General features: G+C 40.0%; 1 protein-coding gene across 1 annotated transcript in view; it reads left to right on the top strand.

The window, feature by feature from the left end:
- The window catches only part of LOC115798430 (interferon-induced protein with tetratricopeptide repeats 5-like), a 31458-nt gene that overhangs the window by 8217 nt on the left and 2227 nt on the right, over positions 1-21014 (top strand). The window contains exons 2-7 of the mRNA XM_030755282.1: positions 8472-8651; positions 14085-14274; positions 16341-16532; positions 17971-18192; positions 18351-18492; positions 19878-20001. Of these exons, the coding sequence (XP_030611142.1) occupies positions 8472-8651; positions 14085-14274; positions 16341-16532; positions 17971-18192; positions 18351-18492; positions 19878-20001 (1050 nt within the window). The remainder of the gene's footprint in view (positions 1-8471; positions 8652-14084; positions 14275-16340; positions 16533-17970; positions 18193-18350; positions 18493-19877; positions 20002-21014) is intronic.

Here is a 21014-nt window from a genome sequence, read left to right as displayed (position 1 = left end):
TTTGAAAATGTGTGTTAGCTTAAAGTGCAATTTTAAGTTCAATTGCTGCCTTAAAAACATGAGTTAACTTTACTCGAAAAGGCAAGTGATATAAATATAGTTAGTTAAATTTTAAAATATAAGTTGAAAGGATATATAAATATATTTTACTTTGACAAGCAAAAGCTAGTTTTCTTGAATTTATAATGTAACTTTGTGAGCTGTTCTAACTCAGGGTATCAAGTTCAAACAACAAGTAGTCATTAATAATACAAATGATATAACTTAATTATGTGAGTTATGAGTTACCTTAACAAAGGTGATCAATTTTTTGGAATGGATAATGTTCTATAATGAGTCATATTAACTCATGGTTTCAAGTTGCCCCAATAAATTATCATCAGTTGGGCAGCTTTTACAACTTACCTTTAAAAGTTGAAAGAAAGCTGCTTCTTTAGTTGAGTTCACTTATGTTTTTAAGGCAGCAATTGAACTTAAGTTTTTAAGTTAAACCAGCCTAATAATTTTTACAGTGCAAATATCTGTACTGACTAAATGGAGGAAGATTACATTTAAGGGACAATCGTACTGGCGTATCCATCTCCAGGGCTTATCACATACAAATAGGCATATAATATAATTTCTGTGTAAGTTATAGTGCTGTACTCACGGGTTACAGTAGTTTGTGGTCGCAGTACTTCAGCATCTAACTAGCGCTACAGAAATGGAGCAAGAATAAAGGGAGGATCGTGTTGCAGGTAAATGCCATGTTTCTGTTTTTTGTGATTTTGGTGCTATGTAAATAAAATTGAACTGAATTGAATTAAAGCTTACATTTTGAAATCAGATCTTGTCTCTGTATATGATTTGAAGTTATGGTTTTCATATTGTGAAACATCCTGCAAAACAAACGGATAATGAATTTAAATGACAAACAGGTTGTGCAGGTATCATTAAATGAGAGAAGTTCTCAGGTCTCTGTGATTGGTGCGGGTGTGGCGGGCATGCCCGGGTATGCTCAGACTGTTTCAGCTTGCTTGGCTCAGAAATCAGGAAATTTTGATATCAGGATACCAACTGTCAAAATCCTCAAAGCATGGCTGAGAGGAGAATTAGCAGCAATCTTCCATTTTAGCTTACTGTTTAATCAAAGACCCAGACGGAGTTTTAATTCATTTGAAAGCCTGACTCTGAGCCTTGTCCACCCTGATTGGAAAATTCAAAAACCGGTTTTATTTGTTATCTATGGTTCACCTGGTCCTTACTCAGAGCTTCTGTCTGATTTCTCAGACATTTTATCTGATTTAGTGCTCAGTTCAGAAAAAAATAATTATAGTGGGTGATTTTAACATCCATACAAATGCTGAAAATGACAGCCTCAACACACCATTTAAACTATGACTCAACTGAGTCTATATTAGACTCAATTGGCTTCTTTCAGAATGAGCTTACCCACCACTTTAATGACATCTTTTTTTTCTCTCATCTTTTTCTGACCCATGACTTTCAATTCAGTTCAATTCAATTCAATTTTATTTATACAGTGCCAAATCACAACAAACAGTCGCCTCAAGGCGCTTTGTATTGTGGGTAAAGACCCTACAATAATACAGAGAAAACCCAACAGTCAAAAACGACCCCCTATGAGCAGCACTTGGCGACAGTGGAAAGGAAAAACTCCCTTTTAACAGGAAGAAACCTCCAGCAGAACCAGGCTCAGGGAGGAGCAGTCATCTGCTCTGACTGGTTGGGCTGAGGGGAGAGAAAGACATGCTGTGGAAGAGAGCCAGAGATTAATATCAATTAATGATTAAATGCAGAGTGGAGTATAAACAAAGTAAATAAGGTGAATGAAAAGAAACACTCTATTGTGGGAAACCCCCAGCAGCCTAGGCCTATAGCAGCATAACTAAGGGATGGTTCAGGGTCACCTGATCCAGCCCTAACTATAGGCTTGATCAAAAAGGAAAGTTTTAAGCCTAATCTTAACAATAGAGAGGGTGTCTGTCTCCCGAATCCAAGCTGGAAGCTGGTTCCACAGAAGAGGCGCCTGAAAGCTGAAGGCTCTGCCTCCCATTCTACTCTTAAGTATCCGAGAAACCACAAGTAAGCCAGCAGTCTGAGAGTGAAGTGCTCTATTGGGGTGATATGGGACTATGAGGTCTTTGAGATAAGATGGGGCCTGATTATTCAAGACCTTGTATGTGAGGAGAAGTATTTTAAATTCTATTCTAGATTTAACAGGGAGCCAATGAAGAGAAGCCAATATGGGAGAAATCTGCTCTCTCTTTCTAGTCCCTGTCAGTACTCTAGCTGCAGCATTTTGGATCAGCTGAAGGCTTTTCAGAAAGCTTTTAGGACAGCCTGATAATAATGAATTACAATAATCCAGCCTAGAAGTAATAAATGCATGAATTAGCTTTTCAGCATCACTCTGAGAAAGGATGTTTCTAATTTTAGAAATATTGCGCAAATGCAAAAAAGCGGTCCTACATATTTGTTTAATATGTGCATTGAAGGACATATCCTGGTCAAAAATGACTCCAAGATTTCTCACAGTGTTACTGGAGGCCAAAGTAATGCCATCCAGAGTAAGTATCTGGTTAGACACCATGTTTCTAAGATTTGTGGGGCTGAGAACAAGAATTTCAGTTTTATTTGAATTTAGAAGCAGGAAATTAGAGGTCATCCAGGCCTTAATGTCTTTAAGACATTCCTGCAGTTTAACTAATTGATGTGTGTCATCTGGCTTCATTGATAGATAAAGCTGAGTATCATCTGCATAACAATGAAAACTGATGCAATGCTTTCTAATAATACTGCCTAAGGGAAGCATGTATAATGTTAATAAAATTGGTCCTAGCACAGAACCCCGTGGAACTCCATAATTAACCTTAGTGTGTGAAGAAGACTCCCCATTTACATGAACAAATTGGAGTCTATGAGATAAATATGATTCAAACCACTGCAGTGCATTAACTTTAATACCTATAGCAAGCTCTAATCTCTGTAATGAAATGTTATGGTCAACAGTATCAAAAGCTGCACTGAGGTCCAACAGGACAATAACAGAGATGAGTCCACTGTCAGAGGCTGTAAGAAGATCATTTGTAACCTTCACTAATGCTGTTTCTGTACTGTGATGAATTCTGAAACCTGACTGAAACTCTTCAAATAAACCGTTCCTCTGCAGATGATCAGCTGTTTAACAACTACTCTTTTTTCTTTGTTTTGTTTTGTTTTGGAAGTGTATCACTGTGGGTGTAGAGTTAACTGCACTATTTTGGCACATGGCATTGAAGAGAATAATAATGGAGGAAAGTGCTGTAACTAAGTTAAGAAGAACAAGAAGAACCTTTATTGTCATTATACTTGCAAACAACGAAATTTAGTTTGACACTTTCCAAAAGATAGAAAAATAAAAATAAGCAAATTATTTACATAAGCATATGGATATTTAAGAAGAAGCAAACATATGTACATAAGCATATGGATATTTACACAATAAAACCAGTACAATTTTAAAAGTATGGATTGCAAGATAAATAATAAAATAAATTATGGGTAAAATGGTTGTATGAAGATGTGCAAATACGCAATGTTCAAGTTTACAGTCTATTAGGTGTTGAGAGGGGTGATGGAGGCCACAGCTCTAGGGAAGAAGCTGTTTCTCAGTCTGTTTGTGTGAGCACGAATAGCTCTATAGTGCCTCCCAGATGGTAACAGTAAAAACAGATAGTTCCCAGGGTGTGTTGCATCCTTCCTGATGCTGTCAGCCTTGTTCTGTAGATGGCTGGTATATACACTGTCCAGTTGGGGAGTTCAGTCCCGATGATACGTTCCGCCGCTCTGACCACCCTACGTAGGTCCTTCCTCTCTGAGGCTGTGCAGCTGGAGTACCACACAGTCATGCAGTTGGTGAGGACGCTCTCGATGGTGCTGCGGTAAAAGTTCACCAGGAGTTTTTGAGGAAGCTGAGCTTGTTTTAACTTCCTCAGAAAATACAGTCTTTGATGTGCTCTCATGATCAGGTACGAGGTGTTCTGTGTCCATTTTAGATTGTTGGATATGTGGACCCCAAGGAATTTCACACTCTCCACACGTTCCACTAGTTCTCCGGAGATGTGAAGGGGGTGATGTTCTGACCTCTTTGTTCTCCTGAATCCACAATGATCTCTTTTGTCTTGGAGGTGTTCAGTACTAGGTCATTGACTTTGCATCATTCGCCCAGACATTTCACCTCGTCCCTGTAGGCACATTCATCACCATCTGTAATTAGGCCAACAAGGGTGGTATCGTCAGCAAATTTAATTATTGTGTTGGTGGTGTGGATTGGGGTGCAGTCGTGCGTGAACAAGGTGAAGAGCATGGGGCTCAGCACGCAGCCCTGGGGGGTACCGGTGTTCAGGATCAGAGTGGAGGAGGTGTGATGTCCTATCCTGACACGTTGTGGTCTGTCTGTCAGAAAGTCCAAAACCCAGGAGCAGATGGAACTCTCCAGACCCAAGCACCCCAATTTTCTGACCAGTTTGTGAGGAATTACAGTGTTAAAAGCTGAGATAAAGTCCACAAATAACATCCTCATATATGTGTTAGATTGTTCCAGATGTGACAGTGTGGTGTGAAGTGCCGTTGAGACAGCATCCTCAGTGGATCTGTTTGTTCTGTATGCAAACTGATGTTGGTCCAGATCTGGGGGTATGATGTCTCTGATGTACGAAAGAACCAGTCTCTCAAAGCACTTCATGACTACCGGTGTTAGTGCTACTGGTCGGTAGTCATTAAGGCATTTCACTGTAGATTTTTTGGGTACTGGTATAACTGTGGAGGTTTTAAAGCACGTCGGGACAGCAGCTTGTTTTAGCGATAGGTTAAATATGTTTGTAAAAACCTCTGCTAGCTGGCTGGCACAGACCTTAAGTGTCCTTCCAGAAAAAAACTTAAACTTAGTTACAGCACTTTCAGAAAGACTTCTACTGTAAAAAATGTATTTTCCACTTCTCTGTAATCCACTAAAGTAAATGTAAACGCTATAAGAAATCTCTGGAGCTTCAAAAAAGGGCGACGGAAGTTCTTTTTGTTTCTTGAACATGTTTTACCACTTATCCGAAAGGCTTCTTCAGTTCTCAAAGCAAAAGGTGGAGAGACCCAGGTATTTAAACCCCAGTGGGCGTAGACCCCTGGAGGTGGTTGTGACCTTCTATTGTTCATGTGCATAATCACATGCGCCAAGGTGTGAAAGGAGGTGTGAGTCATTACAATCAGTTGTTTCAGGTAAAACCAATTTGGGACTTTGCTTCATTGTATCAAGTGACCTATTGAGGTCACTGGAACAAAGGTGTGAATGAGGGTTGAGACACCCGGGGGTGGAGCTCAGGACAGCATTGTGAACGGGGGAAAGTTGGGTGACATATTCCACCTCCTCTATTCAATGATGGTTGTTCACAGTGGATATAGATGCTGCTTTTACTCCTCTTTCAAACCATCTGTCTTCCTGGTCCAAAACGTGAACATTGGTATCCTCAAAAGATGCCCTTTCTCCTTCAGATGCAGATGTACAGCTGAGTCTTGTCCTGCACTCTTCACGCACTGGACAGCATACACCGTGGTGCTTATCTTGTGTTTGGGAGTTTTGTCATTGGGATGAACCAGTTTTTGCCTTAGAGTGTGACTTTGTTTGAAGTATACTGGGATGTCATGCTTGGAGAAAATTCTTCTGAGTTTTTCTGACAAGTCTGCCACATAAGGGATGACAATGTTGTTCTGCGTGTCACTCTTATTCTCCCTAGTTAGTGTTTGACCTTTTTTCCTGTGCATCTTGGCTGATTTGATGAAAGCCCAGTTGGGATAACCATATGTTTTGAGGGCTTTCTTTACATGTGTGTGTGTTCCTTTTGTTTCCCTTCTGCCTTAGAGGGAAAACTTTCTGCCCAGTGTTGTAGGGTCCTAATCACCCCAAGTGTGTGTTCCAGTGGGTGGTGGGAGTCAAGAGTAGGGACCGGTCCGTGTGTGTGGGCTTCCAATAAACTTCAATGTTGAGGCTTCCATCTTCCTCAATAAGCACCACATAGTCCAGGAACGCTAATCTGTTATCCCTGGTGTCCTCCCTTTATGCACTGAGTTGATGTGGCAAGTGAAGGCTTCTACTTCTTGGGTTTTGATTTTGACCCAGATGTCATCCACATATCTGTACCAGTGGCTAGGTGCCATCACTTTGAAAGAACCAAGAGCTTTACTTTCCACTTCCTCCATGTAAAGGTTGGCTACAATGGGTGACACTGGGGAGCCCATGACACATTCATGTTTCTGTCTGTAGAATCCATCATTGTATTTGAAATATGTTGCGGTAAGGCAGAGGTCTCAAAGTGTGCTGATCTGATCTGGGGTAAATCTGGTTCTGTGTTGTAAGGAGTCGTCTTCCTGTAGTTGTTTTCTGACAGTCTCCACTGCCTCAGTTGTGGGTATGCAAGTGAAAAGTGAAACCACATCAAAGGACACCATGGTTTCATCTGGATTCAGTACAAGATTTACCTTGTTGGTAAAATCTGTGGAGTTTTCATTGTGATGGATGGTGGCGAGGTGCTTGGAAATGTTGTAGGTGGCCGAGTTTATACTGCTGATAATGGGTCTGAGCGGAACTCCTTCTGTGTTGATCTTCAAGAGTCCATAAATGCATGGAGCAGTTTCTCCAGGGTACAGATGGTAATAAGTGGGGTGGTCAGTGGCTTTTTCCTTCTTGAGTTGTTGAAGGCAACAGATGATTTTTTTCATGTAGTTGCTTGTGGGGTCTTGTCTTAAGACCTCATAATTATTTTTTGTCACTGAGTAATTTTGGTGTGGTAATCAGTTGAATTCAGAACAACGGTGCACCTCCCTTTGTCGGCTGGTAGTGTGGTGATGTTTTGATCCTAACTCAGGGCTGTGATGGCTTTCTTTTCTTGAAACTGTTAATTTCCAGATGGTCTGTGTACTGACTTTTACTCCTAATAATATCTGACTAAATCAATATTCTGATCAATTATTAAATCATTTAATAAAGAGACCTAGAATAAAGAAACCTTTTGTTTAATAATCCATGTTTAAATGTTTTACTCTTTGGTGCTATATTTGTCATGGTCTGGGGTCCTTTTGACCCTGTGTGTTTTGTTTTGCTTTATTTTGTCTGTTCTGTTCTGGGCTTCAGCTTCAGCCAGATTTCTAGAAATGAAAGCTGCTCCATCCAAAGTGGGAATGGATGCCGTCTCTCCTAATAAGACCAGGTTTTCCATAGAAAATTTCCCAGTCATCTATAAAGCCCACATCAAAGATAAAAGGAAAATCTCCAAAGGCATGATGTCTGGATAAATCGTTTGCAGATCTTTCAGTGGTGTACACTGAACAGATGATGATAGTAGATTGCGGTTTATAGGACATTTTTAGATTGATGGTTTCAGAATTGGGGTTGCATTACGAACGGTACCCAACATAAAAGTCTGAATATGATAAATGCATAACTACCCACTGTGGCAATCCCTTGTGGCAGGAGAGCAGCCAAAAGTAGCTTTAGAGTTACTTCAGAAGCAGACAGCAGGATATGGCTGTTGCAAATATTAAATCTGAATAAAAAGCACATGGTAAGCAGAAAGAGTGTAGACGTAAGAGGAAGTAAGTGAAAGACTTTGATGTCTGTAAGGTTCTGTGTTGTGTGCGTAATGCTAAGCACAGAGAACCAGAAAGTGAGCATTGGCATAGCTGTTTTAATGAACGCTGCAACACGGCAAAAACCCATACAACAACGGGGCTGTACTTTCTTAGGTACGTCTTTTCCAAATACCCCCAAGCCACCACAGGGTGGCACAGTTTACCCCACAACATTCTGCCTCAGTTCTCAATAACAACTTACACAAATAAGAAACTCAAATAAAGGTCAGAGAGTGACATTAGGACTGTTGTTAACGTTTGTCTTCACACATAAGGTTTAGATACATACAAAGTTTTCTTCCTCCTCATGTAGGAATCTCTCTGTTCATAAGTGATTCATAAAAGTAATTTGAATAAACATGACTATTAAAACTCATACCTTACATTTTCCTAACAGAAACTGTTTGTCACATCCCTTCAGTATAAGTTGCCCTCAGCAACATAAATTTGTTCTTAAAGCAAATCAAAGATACTGATTATGATCATCTCTACTAGGAATGGTACAAATATTGAAAACAAGTATCTCTCAATTTGAATTGATGTACAATAAATCATGTTTTTTGCTGTACTGAATTGCACTGTCTATCAGACTTTTCTGAATAAACTTTAAACATGCCGAAAAGTAAAAAAGTAAATAAATAAAATAAATGAGATGAACACATTCTCAATATTCTGTTTCCATGCGTTCCACATTTGATTCTTCAGTTTCTTTAGTTTTGCAACAATAAAATCATAAAATGCCCAAAATAAATGGCTGAATTAATCATGTTTGTGAACAGTAATATACTGAGAGTATGTTTTGTCTGGTACAGTGAGCCAGGAGAGGATCTGCACTGCAAGTTGCAGCAGCTCCAGAGTCGCTATACTTGGGACATAAGGAAAGAAGACTTGGAACTGGACGATCTCAGCAAGCAGCTGCAGCATGATATAGACCTGCAGCTGGGGCAGTGGGGTGCCCTGGCCCACTCTTACAGGTTCCAGTCTTATGTGAGGTAAACAGTGCTTTAATATGTGGAGACAAAAAGCATTGAACAGGGTTCCAGGGTCCTCTGAATCCTCAGCTAAAGTTGTTGTTTGTATGACTTGTTAATGTTTTATGTTTGAAGATAAAATGATCATTAAGGGGCAGAAATGAACAAAATAGATGGAAAACAACCACAAGGAGATGCACGTGTGCAAGTACATGTTGCTTTTGTGAAGTTGGGTTTCGATCCATCCATCCATCCATTCATCCATCCATCCATTCTCTTCTGCTTATCCTGGGGAAGCTGGAGCCTATCCCAGCTGACATAGGGTGAGAGGCAAGGTACACTCACACCTGTGAGTGTGAATATTCAGTTCAATTCATATTAATTTATATAGTGCTGCAGACAACAATTGCTTCAAGGTACTTTATATTGTAAGGTAAAAGACCCTACAGTAATACAGAGAAAACCCAACAATCAGACAACCACCCTAAGACATGTGTGTCAAACTCAAGGCCAGACAGCCAGATCTAGCCTGCAAGATAATTATATTTGGCCTGTGAGATAATTTGCTCCAAATTCAAAGATGGCTGGATATTACTCTAAATAGATTTAAATTTTTTCTTTATATATATATATGTATATATATACTGGATACACATGTTATTGAGCTTTCCTGTGATGGTAGCTCATTTGGAGCGTGCTGTGTTTGGATCGATTACTACACCCTGTTACGTCATTTCAACACTCGTACCCACAAACGTGAATTCGTGTCCACACAGAAGGGAAGAGTTCGTAGTCGAAGAAATTAGAGTTGGATTCACAAGACTTTGCACTCACAGCTTTTAGATTCATACTCACAGAAAAACTCCTAATACACTCAATTTCTCAAATACAAATATGAATGTTAGAATTATGCACACATCTTTTTGACAGTTATCTTATTCCATAGCCTGACCCCCAAAAATGGCCAAAAGAAAGTGGACTTTGAAAACAGGTGGGAAGCAGAGGACCAGCTTATTGATATTGGAGGTAAACCTCTGACGTGTTTTGTCACACAGGTACTTCATGGAAAGTAAGAAAGAAATGGAATAAGAGAGAAAACTAAATATCTTCTTGTTTTTTCTTTCTGGACTTTTTCTGATATTACATCAAAAAAGAAATTTTCATCAGCTTGAAATATTCTCATTTTCCCGGATGTTATTTTTGAAGAAAAATATATTTTATTTAATATGTTGAGGAAAAAGTTGATGTATTATGGCCATTAAAATTCATATTGCTGATTAAAATATTTTCAGTTTTAGACTGTTCAATAAAGGTTAATCCTGTTTGCACCACGACTTAGACTGTGTTTTCAATTTTGGCCCGTTCTGTGATTTGACACTCCTGCCCTAAGAGTAAACAATTGGTGACAGTAGGAAGAAAAAAAAAGTCCCTTTTAACAGAAAGAAACTCCAGGCTCTGGAAGGGGCAATCCTCTGCCGCGACTGGTTGGGGGTGAGAGACAGGACATAAGACAAACTGTGGAAGAGAGACAGAGATTAATAATGAATAATGATTAACTGCAGAGTGGTGTGTAAACAGAGTGAAAAGAGGTGAATTAAGAAGAAACACTCAGCAGCCTAGGCCTATTGCAGTGTAAGGTCAACTGATCCAGCCCTAACTATAAGCTTTATCAAAAAGGAAAGTTTTAAGCCTAATCTTAAAAATAGAGAGGGTGTCTGTCTCCCGAATCCAAGCTGGAAGCTGGTTCCACAGAAGAGGGGCCTGAAAGCTGAAGGCTCTGCCTCCCATTCTGCTCTTAAGTATCCTAGGAACCACAAGTAAGCCAGCAGTCTGAGAGCGAAGTGCTCTGTTGGGGTGATATGGGACTATGAGGTCTTTAAGATAAGATGGGGGATGAGGCTATGCTGTAGTGACGTGAGACTTTGACTTCAAGAATCTTGGCAGCATTGAACATGATGGTGCACCACTGATTAGGAACATTTTGGTCATTAGATTCTCCACCAATTCATTTACAGAAAGTCTTAAAGGTAATAAAAATATTTCTTGGTAGATTTGTAATACTTTCAACACTCTGGAGCATGGCAAAGAGGATCTGGACTGTTTACAGCTTTATGTTGACAAATGTTGTCAGCGAGTTGCCACGGAAACCAGACAAGATGCTGACTCCCTCCTAAGGAACACTGTCACCAAGAATAGCCGCCCTCAAGACTCCTCTGGATGCAGCATCTCTTGAGGCTCTGCAGCAATCGGTGGAGTTCAGCCTGCAGCAGGTGGAAACACTTGCTGCAGTAAACGCCGTCCTCAGGAAGTTGGTGAAATCCCTCACCAACGGAATGACCTGGCTTTGAAAAAATTAAAGAAATTATTATTAAGCTCCAGGCCCGCAGCATGAGGCAAAACCTTGTGTTTTCAGGAATACCGGAAAAACTCAGAGAGATTGGAGAGAAAGAGTCTAAATAAATATCAGTAGTACTGAAAGATACACGGGTTGGACAATGAAGCTGAAACACCTGGTTTTAGACCACAATAATTTATTAGTATGGTGTAGGGCCTACTTTTGCAGCCAATACAGCGTCAATTCGTCTTGGGAATGACATATACAAGTCCTGCACAGTGGTCAGAGGGATTTTAAGCCATTCTTCTTGCAGGATAGTGGCCAGGTCACGACGTGATGCTGGTGGAGGAAAACGTTTCCTGACTCGCTCCTCCAAAACACCCCAAAGTGGCTCAATAATATTTAGATCTGGTGACTGTGCAGGCCATGGGAGATGTTCAGCTTCACTTTCATGTTCATCAAACCAATCTTTCACCACTCTTGCTGTGTGTATTGGTGCATTGTCATCCTGATACACGGCACCGCCTTCAGGATACAATGTTTGAACCATTGGATGTACATGGTCCTCCAGAATGGTTCGGTAGTCCTTGGCAGTGACGCGCCCATCTAGCACAAGTATTGGGCCAAGGGAATGCCATGATATGGCAGCCCAAACCATCACTGATCCACCCCCATGCTTCACTCTGGGCATGCAACAGTCTGGGTGGTACGCTTCTTTGGGGCTTCTCCACACCGTAACTCTCCCGGATGTGGGGAAAACAGTAAAGGTGGACTCATCAGAGAACAATACATGTTTCACATTGTCCACAGCCCAAGATTTGCGCTCCTTGCACCATTGAAACCGACGTTTGGCATTGGCACGAGAGACCAAAGGTTTGGCTGTAGCAGCCTGGCTGTGTATATTGACCCTGTGGAGCTCCCGACGGACAGTTTTGGTGGAGAGTTGAGGTGCACATTTAATTCTGCCGTGATATGGGCAGCCGTGGTTTTATGTTTTATGTTTTTTGGATACAATCCGGGTTAGCACCCGAACATCCCTTTCAGACAGCTTCCTCTTGCGTCCACAGTTAATCCTGTTGGATGTGGTTCGTCCTTCTTGGTGGTATGCTGACATTACCCTGGATACCGTGGCTCTTGATACATCACAAAGACTTGCTGTCTTGATCACAGATGTGCCAGCAAGACATGCACCAACAATTTGTCCTCTTTTGAACTATGTCACCCATAATGTTGTGTGCATTGCAATATTTTGAGCAAAACTGCTCTTACCCTGCTAATTGAACCTTCACACTCTGCTCTTACTGGTGCAATGTGCAATTAATGAAGACTGGCCACCAGGCTGGTCCAATTTGGCCATGAAACCTCCCACACTAAAATGACAGGTGTTTCAGTTTCATTGTCCAACCCCTGTATATCTGTCATGGTCCTGGGCTGTACAGTGGCTTGCAAAAGTATTCATACCCCTTGAACTTTTCCATATTTTGTCACATTACAACCACAAACATAAATATATTTCACTGGAATTTAATGTGAAAGACCAACACAAAGTGGTATACAATTGTGAAGTGGAAAGAAAATTATACATGATTCAAAACATTTTTTACAAATAAAAAACTGAAAAGTGCGGTGTGCAAAAGTATTCAGCCCCCTTTTCTCTGAGTGCAACCAATTGCATTCAGAAGTTGCCCGATGACTGCTAATGACTAAAAAGAGTCCACCTGTGTGTAATCTAATCTCAGTACAAATACAGCTGCTCCGTGATGGCCTCAGAGGTTTACCACTTTGTGAAATATATTTATGTTTGTGTTTGTAATGTGACAAAATATGGAAAAGTTCAAGGGGTATGAATACTTTTGTAAGCCACTGTACCTCACTGGGAGCAGAGTTTAGGTAGCTGCTCTGCGCTGTGTTGGCACATGGCACTGAAGAGCATAATAATGAAGGACATATGTCAGGACAAGATCCAGAGTATGATTAAAGTGGTCGGTGGGCTCCTTTACATTTTGAGAGAAGCCAGTTGAATCTAATAATAGATTAAATGCAGTGTTGAAGCTGTCATTTTCAGCATCTACATGGATGTTAAAATCACGTACTATAAATAGTAGGTTTTTAAGTTATACCATGTGTAAGTTATACCAGGGAGTCAGGCACTTCTGAGCTGAGGCTCCTTTTCAAAGGAGTCACAGTATCCAGAGTTGTACACAGTGAGGATATAATGCTAATAACTAGATGATCAACCTCTGTGGGAGCAGAGTTAGTTAGCTGCTCTGCACTGTGTTAGCACATGGTATTGAAGAAGATAATAATGGAGGAATTTTATCCTTAAACTTAGTTACAGCACTTTCAGAAAGACTTCTACTGTTATAAAACATATTCCCTCCTACTGTGTAATCTACAGCAATTGATTTTACCAGTTAGGGTGTACAAGGCTAAGAATCAGGCTTTCCAATGAATTTAAACTCTTTTTAGGTCGAAGGTTAAGTAATAAGCTGGAGCAGAAGATTGCTGCTTCTCTTCCTCCTCCTGCTTCTAGGATTCTGACCATTAGTGTGACTCAGGGGTGTTGATTCGTTTAAACTAACATTCATCCTGCTATAACCAGGTTTCTGTAAGGCAGAATAAATCAATATGCTTATCAATTATTAAATTTACTAACTGGGTCTCAATGGGGATGGGGTTTTTGGGGGGGGGGGGGGGGGGGGGGGGGGGGGGGCGCAGAAAGAGAGAAGCTGCAGAGAGGCATGTAAGACTGCAACTCTGCTTCCTAGTCTCAACCCTGGGTAGTCACGTTTTGGGCAGTTTAATAAATGCCACCTGCTCTGGTATTGGAAGAATATCAGCTATGTTTACTGGTGTTGCTAGCTTCATGTTTCTCAAAACAGAGTCGCCAGTAACCAGAGTGCTTTTCTTGGCAGGTGTGTCACTGATTGGGTATAAAATTATTTGAAACATGAATGGGTTTATGGTGTATCAGGGGCTTCTGTTTATGGCTACACATATGTGTGCCCTTAGCCACAATGGCTTTAGGGGGGACAAGATATATTATGAAGGCATGTAGAAACTGAAGATGTTGATGCACAGTGAGTTATTCCTGTTTGATGTTTGTTGTTCATCCTCAGGTATCTTCAGGGTAAACCAGAGGAGGCACTGTCACTTCTCACTGAATCAGAGGAGAAGACCAAGGAGTGTTATAGACAGGAGAGCGAGCGACGGCTCATTGTGACTTATGGAGACCTGGCTTGGTTGAAATACCACACCAAAGATTATACACAGTCTCAAACTTATTGTCAAAGAGTCAGTGACATACTGGTATGTACACACCCTCAAGAGCACAATTAATCTAACCTAGCTTTGCATGAACATTGGAAATCAGGAGAAAGCTGACAAACAGCTAAACCTCCATGTTATTTTAATGCAAAGAGAAATGTAACAGTTCCATACTGGAACTAATTTTGCATGTGCAGGGATCCTTACGTTATCTGTGAGGTGTTATTACAGGGACTAAGCCGGAGACCATTGACTACACATGAAGACCCCGTTACAGCTGGAGAAATGAAACAGCTGCACAGAATTGAAAGAAGGGTGGATTTTCTCATCTCACTGCCACATAACAGAACTCCTCAAAATGCTGCATTATTCCTGTCTAATGGCCCTTATTTATCTTCTTGTCATGGTAGAAGAGCATGTTCGTGTGGTAAAATGATCCAAATGTTTATGCTGTCTGGAACTAAATGCCTGAAATGGATTTCAATCTTTCAGATCATGATAGTCTCAAGAAAAGATGAAGCTGCACCTGGAGTCTTGCCTGGTGTGCTCAGTGCCTCAGTGCTATGTTTCAGTCCAGCTTTGTTCAGCCATTGGTAGGATTTTTTTATATCAGCCACTTCTTCTATCTGCCAGTGGTACATGCCGTGCAGAAGCCTGCCCTTCCATGATGGTTCCTGTTCTTGTTCCTCTTCTTTCTTGGGTTTATGCTACCTGAGACGTGATCATTTGTGGCCATCTTCTTGATGTACTCTTTGTTGTTTCATCCAGGACAGTGGTTCTGACACTCACTAGTCCTCTGCCTTCTTCCTTCTGCTTAGCGTACAGTGTCAGGGTGCTGGATTTGGGATGAAAGCCTCCATGCATGGTAAGGAGCTTTCTTGTCTTGATGTCAGTGGCTTCTATCGCCTCCTTTGGCCAGCTTATTATCCCCACAGGATATCTGACAACCGGCTGGGCGTAGGTGTTGATCGCCCGGATCTTGTTCTTCCCATTCAGGTGACTCCTCAGGACTTGCCTTCCTCTCTCCAGGTATTTTGGTGGTTATAGCTTTCCTAGCAGTCCTCAGTGTCTGCAGTGTTGCCTTCTGGTAGTGTAATCCCCTAAGGTTCTGACTACCTTCCCTCTCTTTGTCACTATCAGAGTACACTTCTCCAGTCTGAATGACTGCTGAATGATTGCTGTAGATCGTAGTGGTGTGTATCAGTGAATCAATGTTTCGTTCACTCCTCACATACAGGGTGATGTTATCCATGTAGAGGAGGTGGCTGATGTTTGCTCCATTCCATAGTCAGTATCCGTGGCCAGTCTTGTTGATGATCTGGCTGATGATCTGGCGCTGTAATAGCGCTCAAAACATGTAAGAGATCTCTTCCTTGTTGCTAAGAACATCCAGTGAACCCAGAAATGACTCGCAGTACAGCACTGATTTACGCTGTACTGCAGTGTACTGTGATTTACTGATTTATATGTTATTTTGCCTAAGAATAAGCCCCTGCAACTTATTTTGCCAGATCACCTCAACTTTGAGTAGTCAAAGCACTCATTCACACAAAACGTGCTTGTGGTTTCACAAACATTCATATTCTGACAGTTGCATAGGAGAGTACTAGGTTCAGTATCTCACCCAAGGAATCTTTGGCATGCAGACTGGAGCAGCCAGGAATTGATGCACCAACCGTCCATTTAGTAGGTGACCGGCACTACCTCCTGAGCTACAGCCACCCCATATGTGGGGCTTCGAGTCATAAGCTTTCTTGCAATCAATCCAGGAGATGCACTGGTTGGTCAGTCTTACAGTCTCAAGTGACTGCTCTATCTATGAGTAGCTGGTGTTTTGCTCCTCTGGTGTTTCTGCCAATTCCTTTCTGGGCCCCTGTAACAAAGAGGTGTTTCGTTACTTGTTCACAGTAATTTGTATTTTTGTTTTAGTATTAGATGTCTAGGCATATTTACACTTTAGTTAGCACCCAGTACTTTTTGGCACATTAAGAAGCATACTTAAGAAGTGAGAAGATGATGAGAAGTACTAGGACCATTTTAGTTTCACAACCAGAGATTTCACTGTATTTTTCTTATAAATACCTCTTAAATATCCTCTGACCCTGCAGGTGAAGCATCCAGCTGATTCTTTCAGTGACCTCCATCCAGAAGTATATGGAGAGAAGGGCTGGACCTATCTTAAGTTCTCAAAGTCCTACTATACCAAAGCCAAAGAATGTTTCTCCAAAGCCTTGGAGCTGCAGCCTGATAACTGGGAGTGGAACAGTGGCTACGCTATCACCCTCTATCGCACAGAAGAGGTACAATCCATCTATCAGTCTTTTGGTTCAGTATAGACCTTAAGGAAAAGACTAGTATCATAATGGCTGATGTAGCTCAGGGTGAAGTGGTTGGTAATTGTTTGTAGAGGATTAAGGATTAAGCCATATAAAGTACCTGGGTTGGATTATTTACATGGATGAATTTTGAAAATGTGTTCAGTACAGTTGAAGGGTGTCCTGACCAGACTGTTTCAAATTTTATTAAATACATGTATAGTTCCAAATATTTGGAAAACTTCTGTGGTTAAATCACTTGCCAAAAGGGAAGGTTTCAAAGCCTTTAACGACTTTCGTCCTGTTACTTTGACCATTGTACTGGCTAAATTTATGGAGAGAGTGGTTAGTTAACATCTTACTTAAGCTATACTGGATCACCTTGTGCTTATGCAGTTTGCCTAGGCACGAAGGGGCCCGGAAGATGAAACACTGTCTTTAGTCAACATAGCTGGACACCATTTTATAGGAGTGTTAACCCTAATTATTTTGCTCAGGTATGCAGATTAAAGGAGTGGCGTAAATCTCGCTATTTGTTGATTAATGTCAACAAGATGAAAGAGCTTGTTTTGAACGACACTGTTCCGATAACAGTCCTCTCACTTTCTGGTTAGTCTGTGGAAGTTGTTAATTGTTTTAAGTATTTGGGAACATATATAGATGATGAGATTAATTTTTTGGAGAATGTGAGAGATCATTTCTCTTTAGGAGAGAGGCTGTGGAGTCAGTTTGACTGAAAGCATGCTTACATTCAATATCTCAGTCTGGTATGGTACCCTGACTGTCAAATAGGAACAAATTGGACAGGATTGTGAGAACTGCTTAAAAAAAATCATGGGTCAATAACAAATTTAATTGGATATCTTGTATCATTGTGCTGTGTTAAAGAAAGCCCGAGCTATTGTTGCTAACCGAGAACACTCTCTTCATTCTTATTTTGAATTAATGCCCCAGGACAATATTAAAGTTCAGTTCAATTCAATTCAGTTCAATTTTATTTATATAGCACCAAATCCCAACAAACAGTCGCCTCAAGCCACTTTAAAAGATGCGCTTAGCTAGTAAAAAGGTGTATAATGGATCATTGTGCCAAATGCAATTATTATACTCAATAAGAACAAGTGATGTGTTTTAATGTTTTTTTTTAAGTTTTGTGTGTGTATATGTATGAATGTGTGTTAATGATTATCATCAGTGAATGAACCGAAGACTATTTACCACTAGTGTGTACAATAAAGTTATTCTATTCTATTCTATTCTATTCTATTCTATTCTATTCTATTCTATATAAGCAGTTACCGCACTGAAGCAGATCAGTCAGTGGATGGTTCTGTAGCTGACTGTAGCCATCATGTTTTGGTTTAGTTGAGCGGTAATACGTAAATAAATGACATCTAGTAAACTTATTACGTCTCATCTACAGAACATTAAAGAATGGTATCCTGAAGAATCGCCAGCCACTAAGCAGCTTCGTCGAGCTCTGGAAAAAAATGCTGATGATGGTGTCCTGCTGTCCCTACTGGCTCTGAAGCTGGTCAACTACGCGAAACATGAAGAGGCCAAAGATTTGGTGAAGAAAGCCCTGGAGGTTGGACAGGACAACACTCAAGTCATGCGCTACATAGGCAAATACTTCCGCCTCCAGGTAACTTAAAACATCTGCAGCTTATATGGAAACCATACTGGTCTTCATTAAATCTGGTCCTCGTGGGTGAATCAGGGTGACCCTAGATAGAAACACAAAAACGATTTTGTGACTTCTGGTCTCTGTTAAGTTACCGTTAAAACTTGTCCCTGTTCCAGAATCAGCTGGATGAGTCTATTAGTGTTCTGAAGAACATGCTGAGGAAGACAAGCCAATCATCTTTCATTCATCACCAGCTTGCTCTGTGTTATGAGAGAAAGAAGAATAACCTGGTCAGCAAAAGACCCCAACCAGTGACAGGTACTGCACTGTACTCCATGTTTACTCTGATCAGGTTGCAGGAGCTGGTTTAAAGTTCAAATTCCTACAAATAATCATGATGCACTGAGTATTTCTTCTTCACTAAACAGACAAGATTGTACCCTAAAAAAAATCCCAACTCAGGATACTCATCAATTAAATATCTGTGTAAGATCCCAATATTTAATCTGGTGAAGATATTTAAGATGAAGATATTATATCTTTTTGCATATTAACTAACATGTGGTCGATCTTATATGTATCCAGTTTCAAGTTATTGTATATTAATGCACCAAAACTAGATATTTGACAGAGAGCATTTTGCACACTGAGTATTTGATAGCATGAAATATGCACACAGTAGATATTTGTCATTTACAGCATTATGAAATGCTTGATTAGAAATCTTAAATTCATGTTTTATGTCACATCATATTCTATAGATTCTGGAAAAGCATCCCAGTAGCATCTGTCTCTTACCTTGTCAACAGGTAACATTTAAAATACAAAGATTTAATGTGCAGCAATCTTTCAGTTTTACATTTTGTGTATTACAGCAGTTAAAGGTCCAGGGCCCGTGTCACATATGCAGTACTGATAGGAATTACTAAAGAGTTTTATTTTTTTTTAAAAATCTACAAGGCTTAAAAATTGAATAAAAAGCTTTTAAACTAAATGAATCAAAGAAATTATCAAAACAATAACTGATAATAAAAAATAATTGTTAGTTGCAACCCTAATGAACTGTATGAACTATAAACTAATTTATTTAGCTCTTTCACTCTTTAACTCTTTCACCCTTTCACCTTAGAAGGTGTGCATATTTTTTAAGTATTTATAAGTTATTTATACAGTTTCAAAAGTCTACAACTTCCAAGAACTTCCACTATCAAATGACTGGTGCAAGTATTCTCAGTAATCAGAACCCTGGTCCAGAAAGCAGGTTCAATCAACTCTGAGTTCAGCCTGTGACCTCAACATATTGGCAGCAAAATAAAATGTCAGCTGGAGTTGCCGGTGCAGATGTTACAAGGATGTAATTTTTGGGACACAAAAGAGAAATTGTCTGATAAATCATGTACATTGCATCCAGGACACCATGTAGCGATATGCGTGTGCGTGGGCTACCTAATTCGGGTGTATTATTCGGGAGAATAATTTTGGGAATTCTCTGAGCATTGTTTCTACCATTTCAAATGAAAGGCTGATCGGGATACCAAAAAATATTTTTATTGGATACTGTTATTTATTTGTTTATTGGATACTCATTTTGATTTTTTTTTTCTGTATTATTCTTACAATATAAAGGCAACTGTTGTTTTGATTTGGCACTATATAAATCAAATCAAATTGAAATTGAAATAACACCTGTTTTTATTCACTAGAGATACAGCATTGGAGACGTCTTTGTATTGAGCATCTGGAGAAAGCTGTCGCGATCAAGATGGGTTTCCACCCTGCCAGAGCTCTCCTAGCTCTGCACTACGCACAGGAGTCTAAAATAATGAGGTCTGTTTATCTGTCAGGTTTTTTTCTGAGTTTTATGAGACTTTGTTTTTTACATGAGTACATATTTTCATTCTTTAGGTCGGGTCAGTGCTGTTATAGTAAAGTCAGTGAAAAAGTGTGTGAAGTTTGATGGTCTAAATCGAACAGTGTGGTGTGAATGGTGTGAATTTGAACATCCCAGGTGAGCTTTTTCTCGAGTTAAGGTGTTCACTAGATTTTCAGTAAACTTGACCTCTGACCTTTAACTTGTGATCAGAGGTTCCTGATATTCAAACTTGTCTGAGATTTCTAGTAGATGCATCTATGGTGTGAATTTGAATATCCTAGGTCACATCATTCTCGAGTTACGCCCAACATTAAAGTTTTCGTGGAGCAGACGTTACTATGACAATATGTCTACTTTTTCTTTGAAACAGGCAAGCTAAAAATGACTAAAACTACTTCTGAAGGAATAAAATAAAAAAAAAACTGTGCAATATCTCAATAATGAACCTGGAAACAAGAAATATAAATAAAATGATCAAATACTATTTTCATTTCTGAGACCTGAGAATTGAAGCTACATACTACAATATAAAACACCACATCAGCAGCATAAATATTGATATATGTATTTGGTTGCTAAAGTGGACCTTCTTATTTCCTGTCGTATATTAAACATGGTCAAAGTTTCTAATAATGAGCTTAGTCTATGTATTGTAATCCCTTTGAGCTGCAGTCTGCTCTAAACATCAGTTTATCACAGTTTTTTTTCTACTCTTGGATCTGGATGAGCTCTGAGAGGTATAAAGTCCCACTGACCTGCTTTTGTTTATCTGTAGGGCAGCCAAAGAAGATGTAACTTTAAAGTAGAAGGAGCCAAAACATGTTTCAGACAGAAGATGAATGGAGGGCCTGCACCACGGCCCAGAAAAAAATGAAGAAGGATCATTTTGACCTATGAAACGTGTAGAACTGCTCTCATACAGTAAAAAAAAAATATAAATATGGAGCTGGAAATGAGAAGAACAAGT

The sequence above is a fragment of the Archocentrus centrarchus genome, chromosome 19 (genome assembly GCF_007364275.1).
Source record: "Archocentrus centrarchus isolate MPI-CPG fArcCen1 chromosome 19, fArcCen1, whole genome shotgun sequence".
NCBI classification, from domain to species: Eukaryota; Metazoa; Chordata; class Actinopteri; order Cichliformes; family Cichlidae; genus Archocentrus; species Archocentrus centrarchus.
This window is presented reverse-complemented; position numbering and strand designations above follow the sequence as displayed.